This window comes from Medicago truncatula, chromosome 3 (assembly GCF_003473485.1).
Source record: "Medicago truncatula cultivar Jemalong A17 chromosome 3, MtrunA17r5.0-ANR, whole genome shotgun sequence".
Classification (NCBI taxonomy): Eukaryota; Viridiplantae; Streptophyta; class Magnoliopsida; order Fabales; family Fabaceae; genus Medicago; species Medicago truncatula.
Genome location: NC_053044.1, coordinates 38,985,781 through 39,001,764, shown reverse-complemented (window position 1 = coordinate 39,001,764; position 15,984 = coordinate 38,985,781). Strand labels below are relative to the sequence as shown.

General features: G+C 32.4%; 1 protein-coding gene across 1 annotated transcript; it reads right to left on the bottom strand.

The window, feature by feature from the left end:
• Positions 1-807: 807 nt before the first annotated feature.
• LOC25489585 (L-ascorbate oxidase) lies at positions 808-6,099 on the bottom strand. Its single transcript, XM_024779215.2, has 5 exons — positions 5,680-6,099; positions 5,504-5,596; positions 5,054-5,266; positions 3,874-4,068; positions 808-2,045 (listed from the first exon to the last, which is right to left on the bottom strand). The coding sequence occupies exons 1-5, from the start codon at positions 5,941-5,943 to the stop codon at positions 1,110-1,112; spliced, it is 1,701 nt and encodes a 566-aa protein (XP_024634983.2). The 5' UTR covers positions 5,944-6,099; the 3' UTR covers positions 808-1,109.
• Positions 6,100-15,984: the final 9,885 nt, after the last annotated feature.

The following is a 15,984-nucleotide window of genomic DNA, read 5'->3' as shown; positions in this document are numbered from 1 at the left end:
AAAAATTGATTTTTAACTACGTTAATGATCAAGTTTGGAAGCGTATTTTTAGTTGGAGTAGTAAAATGCTCTCAAGGGACTTTAGATAACTTAGTTTCTGATAGGTGTTTAGATTGTGATTGGCTGCATTTTGTTAAAACAAGTGTTTTAGCAAGATGTTGGACAAGATGTCTTGACATGTTGGTACGACATCGTAGTGTACATTGTTTCACATTCTTGAAAGATTTGGTTTTAAGCGTGAGATCACTGAAGATTCTCTGAAAATATGATTCACGCAGTGTGTTGACCAATAAGCGTATGTGTTTTCTAGAAGTTGCAGAATGCGGTTGTGCCTTGCGTATTTCTTAAGTGTGATGTTGTAACATTTAAGGAAACAATATATTTACTTTTGGAATATTGTGATAAAGACGGTTAGCCCAAGTTGCTCATCAAGCTCATGCTATTCTAAGGCTATATAAAGGAAGACTCTAAAGCTAAGAAGACTAATGAAGCCGCAATTGCCAAAGTGTTTATTAGAGTTTTAGTCTGTCGTGTTTATTTGTGAAGTGAGAGAGATTTACACGGAATTCTGAAGATCCCCCTTTATTTTATCTTCAAAGTAACTAGATAAAGGAAACTTTACATTCAACTCCATATTTGTCACAAATAACTTTACTTGATCTATTTATCAAAAGGAAACTTTACTGGATCTAATCATTCAAAATCAAATTGCATAACCAAACATTTACATAGTTCTTCTCTCTTTTTACTGAAATGGGAACAGTTTAATTATTAGACAACAAATGCAATGAAAGAGAGCCATTAACATATCATGCAAATTTATCACCTTTATTCGTTGATTAATCGTTCATCACTATAGATATTTCTTATAAATTAATATGTTACACAAATTTGCCACAAAAATAAAACCCCCTACATATTATTCACGCAGCAGGGAGTTGGATAAATGACCTAATTATACATGAGAAACATGCATAGCATAACATTAACACAACAAAACATTCCATGAAGTGATGAAATCTTAGAAAGAGAAGAAAAAACACTCATATGAAATTAATGGTTGGCATAAATAATTAACTAGACTCAATTTTGAATGTCATTAGGAACATCTAGGCTGTAGCACCACATTTAAGAGCTTCTTTAGGTATGTTCCTAACTTTATGAACAGCCTCAGCAAAAATAACACCCATTCCCATATGCAAATGTGGTTCAATGTGACAATGAAATGCCCAAACACCAGGATTATCTGCCTTAAACCTTAGTGCAGTCCAACCATATGGAAATATAACTGCAGTGTTCCTCAAAGGTGCACGTGTCAAATTGAAACTTCTCTCATCAACTCCTGGTCTAAATCTCCCTTCACCATATCCCAAAACCCAAAAATCATGTCCATGCAAATGCCATGGATGAATTTCACTACCATTCCCATTTAACTGGTTTGCATTTTGTAGTATCACATCAACAACCTCATTCAACTGGAACGTGTAAACACCATTGCCGGTAGTTGTGTTTGGATTCACTGGATTTTTAAATATGTCATAATCCATTGGAAATCTCTCTGGTGGTGGATTTTTATCAAATGTATTTTTTAGGTTAAATTTAATTGATCCTAAGTAAGGTGTTGTTGGCAATGTTAATGAAACATTGTTAATAGCCCATTTAGTGAAACTACCGATTTTGTTTTGTGTATTGAGGAGGTGAATAGTGCGGTGTGAGGATTTTGGTGGCTGTGGATTTCCCATTTTGGAAATGATTTGTTTTGTGAATGCTTTGCTGTGATCGGTATCGTTCCATAATGGTGTGACTGGTGGTGGTGATGTTGGGAAAACTGAGGCAGAGAGTGGTTTGTAGTTAAGGATTGTTAGGGCTTGTGGTGTGCTTGGTTTTCTACCTCTAACTCCGATTGAAAGCCAGTAGTTTTTTTTAGGGTCTTGGTCTGTTGTAAGGAGGACTGAGTAGGTTTCACCTGAGTAGATGTCGATGTCATCGACTGCGAATGGGTGCACATAGTTTCCATCTGCTTCCACTACAATAAGTTTGTGATTCTGAAACAAACAGAAATTATGGGGCAATGTTATTTCATGAAATAATGAATTAATCTATGGTGCAATTCATGATGAAACTAATTGCACAATAATATATAACCTTAGGGGAAGTTGATGAATCATTTGAGTCCAACCAATAGGACAATATTTAATTCAAATTTGAATTTTGTACACACTTATGTAATAAAGTTGTTGATTTGAATGAAAGTGCATGCATGTATGATAAAATGGGGAGATGTGATTCCCTCTATAGACATAAATTTGGCACCTAGTTATCACGAAACCAGTGTTTCACATGCCCACTCCGACCAATCACTATGTATCTCAGTTAACTTTGTTTTCTTTTCCTTATTTTAGTACTAGTACTCCATAACGTGGTCCTTCGTCTTTTTAAAGTGGTTTGGATCTACTATTTTTTGTCGCACGTTTGACAACTCACTATGATTCAAATTTCCATTCATCATTATCACATAAGATCTATGTGAAAACAAACTAAAGGTTAATTGACCAGTGTTTTTTCAGCTTTGTAGTATTATTTTTTGGTGGTACCTCTTCATGTATTTGAATGTATATGTATAAGTTTTTTTTTTAAATATCCATCACTGTTATAGAGTTTAATGGTGGTAGATTGATGGTTTAAAATAACTTTGTACACACAATCAATCAAAACAATTAGAATTGTCACATCAATTAATGATTTTTAACCAAAACAACTAATGTGACAATTATGAGTGTTTTGATTGTTTGTATGTGCAAAGTTGTTTTGGATTGTCAACCCACCACCATTAAACTATACAAAGTACAATATACTAAGGAGAGAAAAAAAGGTAAACAAGTATTACTTAATTCCAGTAAAAAAAAGTGCTAATTAAATAACTTTCGTTTTGCTCTTGTTCAAAAAGAAAAAAACTTGAGTTTTTCTTTGGTAAATTTAGTTATAATTTTTAGACAGATGCTTTTTTTTTAGAAATTTTTTAGCATGTTCACTTATATGATACTCTCTCCATTCTTTATTCAGAGTTGTTGTTGATCAACTCACACATATCGATGTATAAGTTTAACAATTAATATATTTAATTAGTATTTATTATAAGAAATTATAAAAAGTTAATATTATAAAAATATTAATTGATACAAATTGAAGATCTTGCATGCTAATATTTGTCTTTATAAATTAATAAAATAGTATGATTAAAATAAGTTATGTGAATAATCTAACTAGTCAAACTACCACATTTAAAGTTTTTCCCTTACAAAGAAAGTATTGAAGTTTAATTTAACATGTGTTTTAAGACATGCAAGACCTTAATTTTTTATAATTCCTCCGATTCTGCACATTAAACGGCTACTTGAGCTGGACACACGACGAAGTCATAGATTTCCATATCAAAAACATATTTTCAAAGATATTTTTCCAACTTCTTTGACCTGTTAGTGAAGTCTTTCTTACGCTGCTTTAAACACATGCACACCTACCGTATCTAAATTATTTCATTCGTTTTCCATGAATTAGACTATTAATCTCCGGAATTTCCTCTTAAAAGTAACTCTTCCTTATTATGTCGACAATTGATTCTTCTTTTTTTGTACAAAATTGATTCCTTTTTTATTGGTGGGAAGTGGGAACAATGAAATGAAATGAAATACCACTATCTTAATCTTAATTATGAGACAGCTGCCCAAATGTTGATAATTAAGATGCGCATATATTTAGATGTGGAAGCAATGATGATATAACCCTAAATAATGACATGCAAAATAGACACACACAATAATATAAATGTTAATAAGAAAAGTATATGTAGTGGGTCATAGCTAGAAAACTTACTGAAATGGCCAAGTTGAGAGAAGCCAAGGACGTTGTACTAGCAATCCTTATTCTATAGGTCTTTTTTGGCTCCACGTGAAGAATCTGGGGTGCACATTCTTCACCACCTTTCAAATTGCATTGGGGTAGGTTGGTGCTCCCATATTTAGATGCTAGGGAACAATTGAACTGTCCTCGTCCATTGATGAGCAAGCTCTAAAAAAGTTGTCGATTGTGTGATGGGTTATTAACAAAAAAACAAATAAACAAATACTATATTATCATTCATAAAAGGTTACGCATGCAATTATTCTAAGAAAAATACACTGTTGCTTTTGTTCGTTTCTTCTGATTGTCTTTCCCTTTTTGCGTCAAAATAAAGCTAACACCGCGTGGCCAATTGTACATTTACCAAAAAAAATACTATTCTATTATCTTTCTTGGTACTGTCCATGATTAAATTATAATTTTAAATATTTATACTGTAATACGATGCTTTCCTTTATTTAATTTTTGAAATTTTTTGTCTTGATTAATTTAAAGGAAATAATTTGTACCACTTCATATTTCTACTGTCTTGAAAGATGTGTTGTTGAAAAAAAAATTGACAAGTGGGGGTGGCAACTGTGAGAGTTCACCCTTATAGAAAAAATCCAACGATAATTTGATGAAATGGGCCACCTAGCTGCAAGATTTTCTATGCCACTATTAGGAATTATTAGGTATTAGGTGAATGGGAATATGACTCTTTATTCTTTCCCAATTTTCGATTTTTATTTCTATGCCACATGAGTGTGAGTTGTTTTCTTTCTTTCAAGTATTTTTTATTGTCTGGTTTACAGATCAAATAACATCATATTCATATGAAAAAGGAAAGCACTAATGCTCATATGGTGGATGTCACAAATAAAGAGTATCATTGGTGATGATGAAAAGTATAGCGAGGAGAAGTCTTATGTTAATTAGTTTTGAAAATTTTAGCGTAATCATATTCATAAACCAAAAGTTATTATGCTTTAAAATCTTCTAGATGTCAAATAATTTATTTTTTTACAAGTAACATTTTTACTGTGAAAAAATTCAAGGTGTTTAACGTAAAAATTGTTGTTGTGTTGATTAACATTCAAATAAATAAATAAAAAAGTAAATTGAATGAACATGATGTATCTTTTTGTATATATAAAAAGTTGAATGTATATACCTGTGGTTCACCAATCCATCTCATTGGGGCAGAAGAGAGGCCAACCTCTTGTTCATGTGAACTTGTGTGCCACAGATCACTAAGGAGCAGATTGAACTCACCATCGTAATGAAATGGCTCTCTTTGGCTCTTTGGTAAATCCACTATTAGAGAACCATACAACCCTGCTGCTCTTTGCATACCATAGTGTCCATGATAGAAATATGTACCAGGCTGCACCATATTCAACACCAACCCATTAATATTATACATATGTACCTAGCTCTAATTATATTATATTATAATAAAATAAAATATGTCATGAAAAAAACAAAAGAAAAACCATTGCTGGCATGGACATATATGCCACTTGGGGTCAAATATGTGATCAAATTAATCAACATGTAGCAGTGGAAACAGAAAAAGAGGTCATAGAACAGAGAACTAATATTTAATTAATTAATTAATTACCCTGTCAACTTTGAATTTGTATTGAAAAGTTTCTCCTGGATTTATAGCACATTGAGATATTGCAGCAGTTCCATCAGCCCAAGGAGTTCCAAACTGCAAACATTTTTACAGTAATTAACAACAAAAAATGAATGTAATTTTTAATTATAACTAGACCTAAGAAACTAAGAATTTACCTGTCTGATTCCATGCCAGTGAATAACAGTTCCCTCTGTATGGAGCTTGTTGGTGAGGTCAATAACAAGAGTGTCACCAACTTCAGCTCTAATAGTTGGGCCTGGAAATTGGCCATTGATTCCCATCACAACATGCTCTTTACAATCTGGCTTTTTGTATATGTATTCCACATCAAACTTGTAGTGTGATTTCCCTTTTGCTAATGATAACTCAAATAATCCTAAACATATACACCAAACAAAAACTGCTTTCAACAAACTCATTGTTGCTAAGCTAGCTTTTGCTCAGAGATTTAGTCTTTTGGGACTGTTTGTATCTATAAATGAAATGAAAGAAGGATTGTATGTATATATATAAGAACTAAGTGGAGATGTATCTACATTATTGTACCGTTAACATTGCCTAGGCTGTCACATACCCCGTGGTCATTATTTTAACACCAATGATATATAGAGATCTCTATACATATTCAACATTTTCTTCTGTCTTTTTTCTATTACATCCATCGCATCATTTTTTGTTTTCATTTTTCCTCTTTGTTTTTAAGTGTACTCCCTCCGGTCTCAAATGTAAGAAATTTTTCACTTTTTAAGTTCATTAAATAAATTATCTATGTAGTTCATACATCATTTATTTAATGAATCTAAAAAGTAAAAATTGCTTACATTTGAGACCGGAGTATAATGTGTACATAGATTTTTTTTCTTACTTTAATCTATCGGTATACCTCGTGCTCTAACTATTATTTTAATATATGCCAACTAATAGTGTTTGAATTCATTTACATTCAAATTTTGCACGTTTATATAAGACATAAAAAGAAACGCGACCTCAAAAGAAAAATATTGTAAATAAATTAAAGTAAATATTTTTACATTGGTTTCTTCTTCATTGGCAAACGTAAAAGGTGGTAGTAAAAAAAATATAAACTAAATTCTTTTACATACTTTTGACATTGAATTTCCGCCGAAAAAACCAAGAATATAATCTATGAACTATCGCTCTTTTCTTCCATTCAATCCATTAATTATAGAAATATATTAAGTAGTCTTTAAACTAGACAAAATTCATCATCTTAGGGTGCATTTGTTTAAGATAAGTGAGCTTTAGCTGAGTTGACTGTAAGTTGAAGGTACATACAAGCACTCCGACGCTCAAAGCAGTTAGAAAGCAAAAGTGTGAGGTTTGAGGAGGGATGGATCTAGATATTTGGTGTATGTGTGGCTAAAATTTAAAAGAAAAAATAATGCAAATTATATTAAAAATAAGACATAAATGCAATACAATTAAAAAAAAAATTGAAAAGACTAAAATATAATATATTACCGAATCAAAAGGTTCTACCCCGCACAAGGTGTGCTGAGGAAGAACAGAAAAGTCAAACAATATTTACAAAACATAACCAAATAGAAAACAAAAACAAGAAAGAAAAAACAATCTACCCAATGCCCAACATTACAAGCGGATTAAGCCACCAACCATGATAATTGAAAAGACAGTCAACAGTTTTCGCCTTCAACCACCGATAGGAAAGTAGCTTAATTTTGTCAACTACCTGCGTTATAAAGCACTCGTTGCCATTGAAAATCCTGTTATTTCTTTCTTTCCATATTTCCCAAACAGTAGCAAACCAAATTAAATGCATAATCGCTTGCCGCACCTTAGAGTCGTCACTACCATAGCTGAATTGAATAAAGTGATCCGCTACAGCATATGGAGTTGTCGACGAAATACCAAGCAAACCATAGATATAATACCAAACAGCTCCAAAAGTAGAACAATGTAAAAATAAATTATTATGGGTTTCCAAAAATCCACACCGACTAGCGCACATGCGAGAGTCATTATTTAAAATACCGCGACTAAACATCCTTTGTTTGCAGCTTATTTCGAAAAGACGCCAAGCAAAAATCACCACTTTCAGCGGAATATCCTTATGCCATAATAACTTTGCATCAACCGGATTGACAACTATAGTCTGAGTTGTCGAAAAATTATAAGCGCTACGAATAGAAAAAACATTAGATTTTTCCAAATTCCAAAGCCATCGGTCCTCCTTGTGAACCTGCAAAGTCACAGACTGAAGAAGAAAAGTAAGTTCCCCCACCTGCTCCTCCTCCCACGCAAACAATCTCCGTCTCCACACCCAAGCCGCACCGTCCTCCCCCCACCCTAACTTATACATATCAGACACAGACACCCGTTTAGACACCGCCAGATCAAACAATCTACCAAACCTATCCCTTAAAGTCGTCCCTCCTACCCAAACATCTGACCAAAAATAAGTATGACTACCATCCCCCACTGAATGACTGACATGTGCATTAAACCACTCCCCCCTCCGCAAGGTAGCAACATCACGCCACCAAACAGACATATTCCGACCTCCATCCTTCACCCGACCACCCTCCACCACATACCTAGCCGCCAACACCCTAAACCACAAACTCTCCTTCTCCATCAACAACCGCCAACACCACTTCCCAAACAAAGCACTATTAAACTCCCTAATTCTCCTTACCCCCAGACCGCCAACCTCCTTCCTCCCACAAACAGAATTCCAGTCAACCCAAGATATTTTCATGTGGTCCTGATCACTCTCTCCCAAAAAAAAAACAATTTAAAATAGATTCAATAAAGGAAATGATACCTGAATGAGCCTTGAAGAAAGAAAGGGCGTAAACAAGCAGAGATGACAGGACAGACTTTAACAGAACCAAGCGACCTCTGAAAGATAAATGCTTAGATTTTCACCCCCGACAATCTAGAGTGAATATGAAGGACCAACGGTTTCCAAAACTCCAACCGACGCGCATCACCACCAACGGGCAGCCCCAAGTACACAAAAGGGAGACTGCCAACCCGACATCTCAAAACCAAAGCTGCCTCAGAGAGCCAAGAATCAACAACTTTAATACCAACAAGCTGACAATTACAATTAAATTTGTCTCGTATCCATTTGTTAAAAATGAGTTAAAATAACAGCATTGCTAATTTTTAAAAGAACATAGCTGATTATTCACAACTTTTATAGCTGAAAATACATATTCAACACTTGCAATTGCTACCCACGAGAGCAAAATCAACTTCAAAAGCTTATAAATCATAACAAATGGGTTGCACTTATTTGTTTCGTACACGAGAGATAAGTGTTTTGATATAATTATGTGCTTTATTTATATAAAATTAACCTTTGGGGAGTGGACGTGTGACTTTACTTTAGCCACACATAGCATCCGCCCATGAGTTTGAGTTTGAATGAATAATACCCTAAAGATCTAGAGTTCGGCTGAAAGGTAAGTAAAGATCGTCAAAAAATTATTAAATTCAGAAATCAAACTCTGATTCTTTTAAATAATTTGACAAATCAATCGTTTTATGAGCCGTCCTCGTATAATTTGAAAAGGGAAATGATAAAGAGTGTTCTTGGGACATTGGTCAAGAGAACGAAAATAGAAATATGATGTTAGAATATGTTAAGCTTAACTCAGTTGGTAAAGACAATGCATAATATTCTTACCACAAGTATTTTCTCTTTTCCCTTTCTCTCTCTTGTGAGCCGTCACCGAAATCCTAGTTTCTTCTCCTTCATCCACCAAAGAGGGTGATTTAGGGTTAATTTTTGACCCAAAATCACCCCTCTAACTCGTTTTTCTCTTTCCCTTTTACTGAAATAAATGATTTTCACATCTATTTCGTTTTTTATTTTGTGATTTTGTCGTCTTCATGTGACGTTAGTTTGTTCATCGTCTTTGTGCGACGTTATATGTTTTTCTATTTTCTCTCAGGTATTTGATCGGTTCAGGTTGTCAGATTAGCTTCGATCCAATGCAAATTCAATCAATGACTTTGACTCCATCCACGTTGCAGATCCGGAGACATGGTTGTTCTGGTGATTTAAATATAGTCATATGTGTAAGCAATTATACTTTGTCATTTTATGATATTAACATGGATGTTGTGAGCCTGTTCACAGATTCAGTTTTTAGCAAATTTGCATTATCGATGTATTTTATCAATTTGAATGAATGAATATCATTTGTTTTGTCAAAAAAAAAAAGAACAATGCATAATATATGTAAGATCCAGGGTTCGAATTCCGACCACCACAAAAAAAAATGTTAAAAAAATGGTGAATTTAATGTTTTAAAAGTTAAAAAATTATTATTTACAATCCAAATTTACTATTTTTAGTTTCCTTAACAATACCCAACTAAAAAATAGTACATCAGAAAATGAATGAACAATAATTAAATTCCTTCAATAATAAAAGAACAATAATTAAATGGGAACTTCTATGGTACACTCACAAAATGAGGTGTACCGGTACTCCTGCTTCTTAATTCTATAAATAAACGATCATTTTTTATGTAGTAAATAGCTATTTGTCAATATTTATATTTTATAGAACACCATTTCATAAGAAAAAACATAATTTAATTGTTTATAAGAATCATAGTAACTTTTTTTACATATTATCGTAAAAAATAATGAATGTTCTCAATTATGAGTGATAAAAATTTAAAAAATAAAAAATTATTTCTTGTTGACACTTTTGATGAATAAGATTTAGTTATTATAATAAATAATAAAAAAAAATATTTTTCTTTAAAAAACAATTCATTTAACTATGAATTTAAAGAGTGAGTGTACCGGTGCACTCAAATATAGTGGGTGTACCATAGAATTTGCCTAATTAAATAGTGTTTAAACAAAAAAACAACAATCTTGGAAAAGAAAAAACAATAATAAAAACACGCTTTTTCCTTTAAAAAAGAAACACGCTTTGTAGTCTAACCATCCGTCAAACACACGCTTTGACAACTTCCCAATCCCTTTCAAAAAAAAAAAAAAAACTTCCCAATCCCATTCCATAACACGTTTCATAAAAAAAAAAATTGTTTTTGGCTTTTTTTAGAAATCTAATATTTTTAATTTTATTGCTAAATTTTAAATAGTTTAGTGCTGTGTTGAAACTTTTTTGTACTCGAAGGTTGATAAACAAATAAATTAGACTCGAGAATATATATACTATGACTCTGTTTGGTAAAAATAGCGGATAGCTGATAAGCTAGCTGATAGCTTATAGCTGATAAGCTAGCTGATAGCTTATAGCTGATAAGCTAGCTGATAGCTTTTAGCTGATAAGCTAATTGAAGTGTTTGGTAAAAATAGCGGTTCAACTAGCTGATAAATGTAAAATGACATAAAGGGTATTCTTAATTCATAATAAAAATTATATCATTAATTTAAGTATTTGTAATTTTGTAAACTAATTTTTCTTTCAAAAAATACTTTAAATTTATTAATTTAATATATCCTATGTATTATAAATTAAATTAAATTTTATTCACTAAAATTTTATCTTATATTTATTATCATTTAAGTGTTTCCACTTTATAAAGAAAATAACATTTACCTCAAAAAAAAAAAAAAAAAAGTAGCACTAATAGAATAATACTAATAACAGAGAATAAAGAAAATAACACTTACCTCAAAAAAAAAAAAAAGTAACACTAATAGAATAATAGTATTTTGTTTCGTAAAAAAAAAAACGAAGGTATATACTTTTAAAAAAAATAAAAAAAAAAGGTCAGCTGCTATATATACAAAAATTGGAATAAAGGGATAGTAGTCTTTTATTACGTAGCTTATTATAAAAATTATAATGGATAAAAATACAATTTAAATGGGGTAAAATTGGAAGAAAAAGTGAGAAGCTATAAGCTATAAGCTCAAACGCTACTTGGAATAGCTTCTGAAAAATAGCTTATAAGCTCGTGAAATAAGCTATAAGCTCATGGTGAAAAAGTGTTACCAAACAGAGATTTTTTTGTCAAACGAGCTTATAAGCTATAAGCTAAAAGCTAAAAGCTTTTTTTTGGGTTTCCCAAACAGACCCTATATGTTTTGCAAGCTCTAATATACAACTCACTTCGAAAGGATTTTTAAAAAAAGAAAAAAAAACCTCACTTCAAAAAGTTGGTACTTTTGAACTCTCTCTCCAATAAGTCGGTCTTAATTTTCTCCCTCTAAATTTTCTTTTACAAATTCTTCATTGAGGGGTGGTTTTTGGTCAATTTTTTACCTGAAATCACCCCCTCTTCATCTTTTTCTCTTTATTTCAATCTAAATAAGTGATTTTCACATAGATCTAGGTTTTTTTTTTCTTTGTAATTTCATTATCTAAGTGTGGTGATTTGTTGTTCGTCGTCTTGTGCGGCGTTGTTTGATTTCCCGTCTTTGTGCGGTGTTCATTTGATTCATATTGAAAGATCGATTGTTCAATCAAAGATTTGGGCGTTAACATTGCAAATCCGGAGACAATGGATATTCCGATCACTTTAATTTCATCATATATTTTTGTGCATTATGTCGTTATATGCTATTAATTTGGATGTTGTAAGTTTTTTCGCAGATTCATCCTTTACGTTTTTAGCGGTGTTGAATGATGTAATCCCTCGATTTGAATGAATGAATATCATTTTATTTTTGTCAAAAAAAAAAAAAAAAACTGGTACTTTTTATAATAAGTCACCCTTAAAAATCCTAACAATTAATTGGAGTTTTTTTTTTATATATCTTATTCTTATATAATGCCTATTAGGAAATAATCAAGAGAAAAATTCCACACAACCGGAAACAGACTAATATAAGGAGTAAAAAAAAACAACTCAAAAAATATTATTCAACCAATAAGGACAAAATAACAAACAATCTCGTATAATTTTTGCACGTATAAAATTGTAAACCCTCTTTAAGTACTGTTATGCCTAAAAATAATTATTTTGTTAGCGAAATTCGACAAACAAACGATTAAGTGATCATGCGACGAATCCCTTCATCCAAGTGAAAGATATGTGATGCTAGAAAAGCCAAACAAAGAAGTTCATCCTTGGTCAAAATCATGTTAATTTCCATGGTAGCTATTAAACTTGGTTTCTAGACCGGCATGGATAGAGGTAATTTTGCAGGGACTTTTTTCTATAAATTTTTTTACAGGGATTAAAACCAAAACGAATCATATTTGTAGGGACTAAACCCATATTTTAGCCTATCAAAAATGATAAAATGTAAGGATCTAAGTCAGAGCGCATTCACTAGGCGCCATGAGCGAGCTCAAAGCGAATTATTCCAGAAAAATTGAGGGGAATTCAAGAGCAGATTCACTAGGCAATCCATAATTCACCTAAAGAATTAAGGCGATTTTAGTTACCTGTTGGATCAGCTGCCATTTTCTGTCATTTGAAGAAACCTTGACTTGCTAACGAACTGAATTCGCCTAGCAAATATTTTCTTTCACATACGGCTAAAAAGGAGGCTCATATAAGATGAGCGACAAGATTTAATATATATATATATATATATATATATATATATATATATATATATAAAATACCATGTAGGGATGATAATTAGATCCAAACTCGTTGGACATCTCCAAAAATATTCACGATGATGGGCAGGATAAACACATGCATTTATGAGTTCGAGTTTGGGCTCGGATAATTACCCATATATTTGAATGGGTATGAGTGTCGGTACGGCCAATCTTATATGATTTTAAATTTATATACCATTAAAGTTGATTAAATATAAACTTCTTTACTATTATTTAAACCTGAACAATCATAATTGCTACTTCCTTTTCATAAGTTACCGATCGACATCTCTTCTTCTTTGCATCTATTTTTATTGTTGTCGTGTTTTTATCGTTAGTCAACTATGAATATATATTGTTCTAAATACAAACTATTGAATCATCTCTAAATTATTTGTTAATTGTTATATTTTTTTGTTGTCACTTTGGTACTAAAGTACATGGAATAGGCACAGGTATGTCACTTAAATGCACACAGGGTATGGAGACAGAGTAAAATTGCTGCCTACAAAGTATGAACTCGGATACAAACATGTTTGTTTTACAGATGCAGATATCGGGACGAGTATTATAGTATCATCCCTCACGTGATGTGCAGCTCCTAAAATCATGATTTACTTATCCATACAACTAAAAGCCTACAATCTATGTGAAGAGATAAAGAGGCTAGTGCGAGTGGAATGGCGGTGGTGAATTAAATTGAGAAGAATAGAGCACCACATTACATATCGCGAATACCACAATACTAAGCACTTGATCCTTTTGCAATTGTTGAGTTCATAAAAACAAGAGAGGAATATAGAGTGATCAATATGAAAGAGTTACAACAAAGAAGAACGAGGAATCTGCTCCGACGTCAAATCTTTTTTCTTATTTTTATTGTAAATACTTAGATGTGGTTGATTATAGATAAATTCTATTATTCATTATGTCTTTAATTTAATTATGCACTTATTGCTTTTTCCAATGTAATTTGCAAAATGATTATTTGATTTAGAAAGTGCACAACATCGTCTTTTTATATATATGATATGTATTGAATCATGTGTAGATATCAATGTCTAAACATATTGTTAGGTTTGCATTCATATAACCTATTTGATCATATATCGTTGAATAATTCATCTACTTAGCTCAACATCATAAGTCGATTGATACAATGAATATTTTATGTAATTAGACCGATATGCCAATGTACGATGAGGGATAGATGAATACATAATTAAATTAGGAGGAGTATATAATTGATCAAGAAAATATTTTTGACAATTAGTTAACTAACGTTAATTCTGGTGATCTAATCGTTATATTCTTGTTTTATTATTTAAATTGCAAAGACTAATTTATGAACAAACAAATCCTTCTTTTCATACTTAAAACAATAATAATATTTGTTGAATGGATTCACAATAATTCTATGACAGACTCCAAATCAAACATTAGACTTTTTCTTTTTACAAGATCGACCATATTATATTGACCTTGCAAAATCTAACTCAACTTAACATGTTTTCACATAACAAGTTTACCCTAAATGCCATCACTCTTAAATGGAAAAATATATATATTATTGCTATAGAATTCTCTTTTTATTTAAAGGGCTATAGAATTCTCTTTTGAAGTTTCTTAGAGCATAATTATCGGTGCTTTTGCACCGTGGTGGTATAACAAAGCCAAATGCAATCTTATCAGTATAGCATGGATAATTGGCATTAGTACCGTGTCTTTACTTTTTCATGGTGGCAGTGCATTGCTACGGTGTCTTAGCTTCCATTTCTTACTTTTGCTCACTTTTATTATTTTTTAATAATAGGTGTGTGTTTTTATTATTACTTTTGAAGTATATTGCAAGACTAGTGGGACTTATTTTAGAGTATTAGAAGAGTAGTATGGAAATTAAAAAAATGTAGTTGAATGATTTAAATAATTGAGAAGTGTGAAGTAATATAATATATTATGTAGGACCCATTTATACCACTCATATAGGTGGCAAGGATGTGTGTGCTTAAATTAATTTTTTAAATTCAAAATCAGATGTAACAAACAAAAGAATATTTATTTAATGAGAAACTTGCATGCAGCTTGATCACATGCTCTTAATTCTTATAGTAAAGAGCTCTTATAGGTGAACCATCATAGGTGGCTAACACCAATTGACCTCCACACCAAAAAGCAACACGTGGCCTCTTTTTATTGTGTGATTTCATAAAATAAGAAAAATAAAAAACGGTGAAATAATTCTCTCTCTTCCTCCATCCTCTCCTCCACCGATCACCATCTCCGGCCACTCACCCACCACTGCCATCGTCACCGCCGTCCACCAGAAACCACTACAGCCACCGTCCTCACCCTCAAAAACTGGCAATCGTGTCTGAAAGTTCAAAAAACAGACCTAGAAATGGCGACCAGTCCAGAAAACCCATAACCAACACCGCCGTTCCCATCTCCGATTTCACTACCACCGTTCTCAACTCCTTCATCCTTTTTCTCCTCCCCGTCACCGTTCACAACACCTCACCAATAACGACTTCACCGTCTTTACCCTCGGATCTCACCCCATCACCGCCGTTCTCACCTTCAGATCTCAGCGGAAGAGGGAAGATTGTGTGGTTGTGAGAAGAGGCTGAGCTGAGCATTAGATCTGTTCAACAGAGAAGAGGAGAAGTTGTGTGGTTGTAAGTGAAACTACCAAACTACCTCTATTGCATGAAATTACCAAACTACCCCTACCACATCAGCAGTGGTGCAAAGGGGTGTATATTGAGAGTGGTCTCTGTATCTTTTTCCTAAAAGCTAATTTACAAAAGTTGACAATTATAATAATTTGGCTTAATTGCACTTTTGGCCCCTTATATTTCAAGAAGTTGCGATTTTGGTCCCTAACTAATTAAAATACAAAACAGCCCCCTATGTATTGTATCTT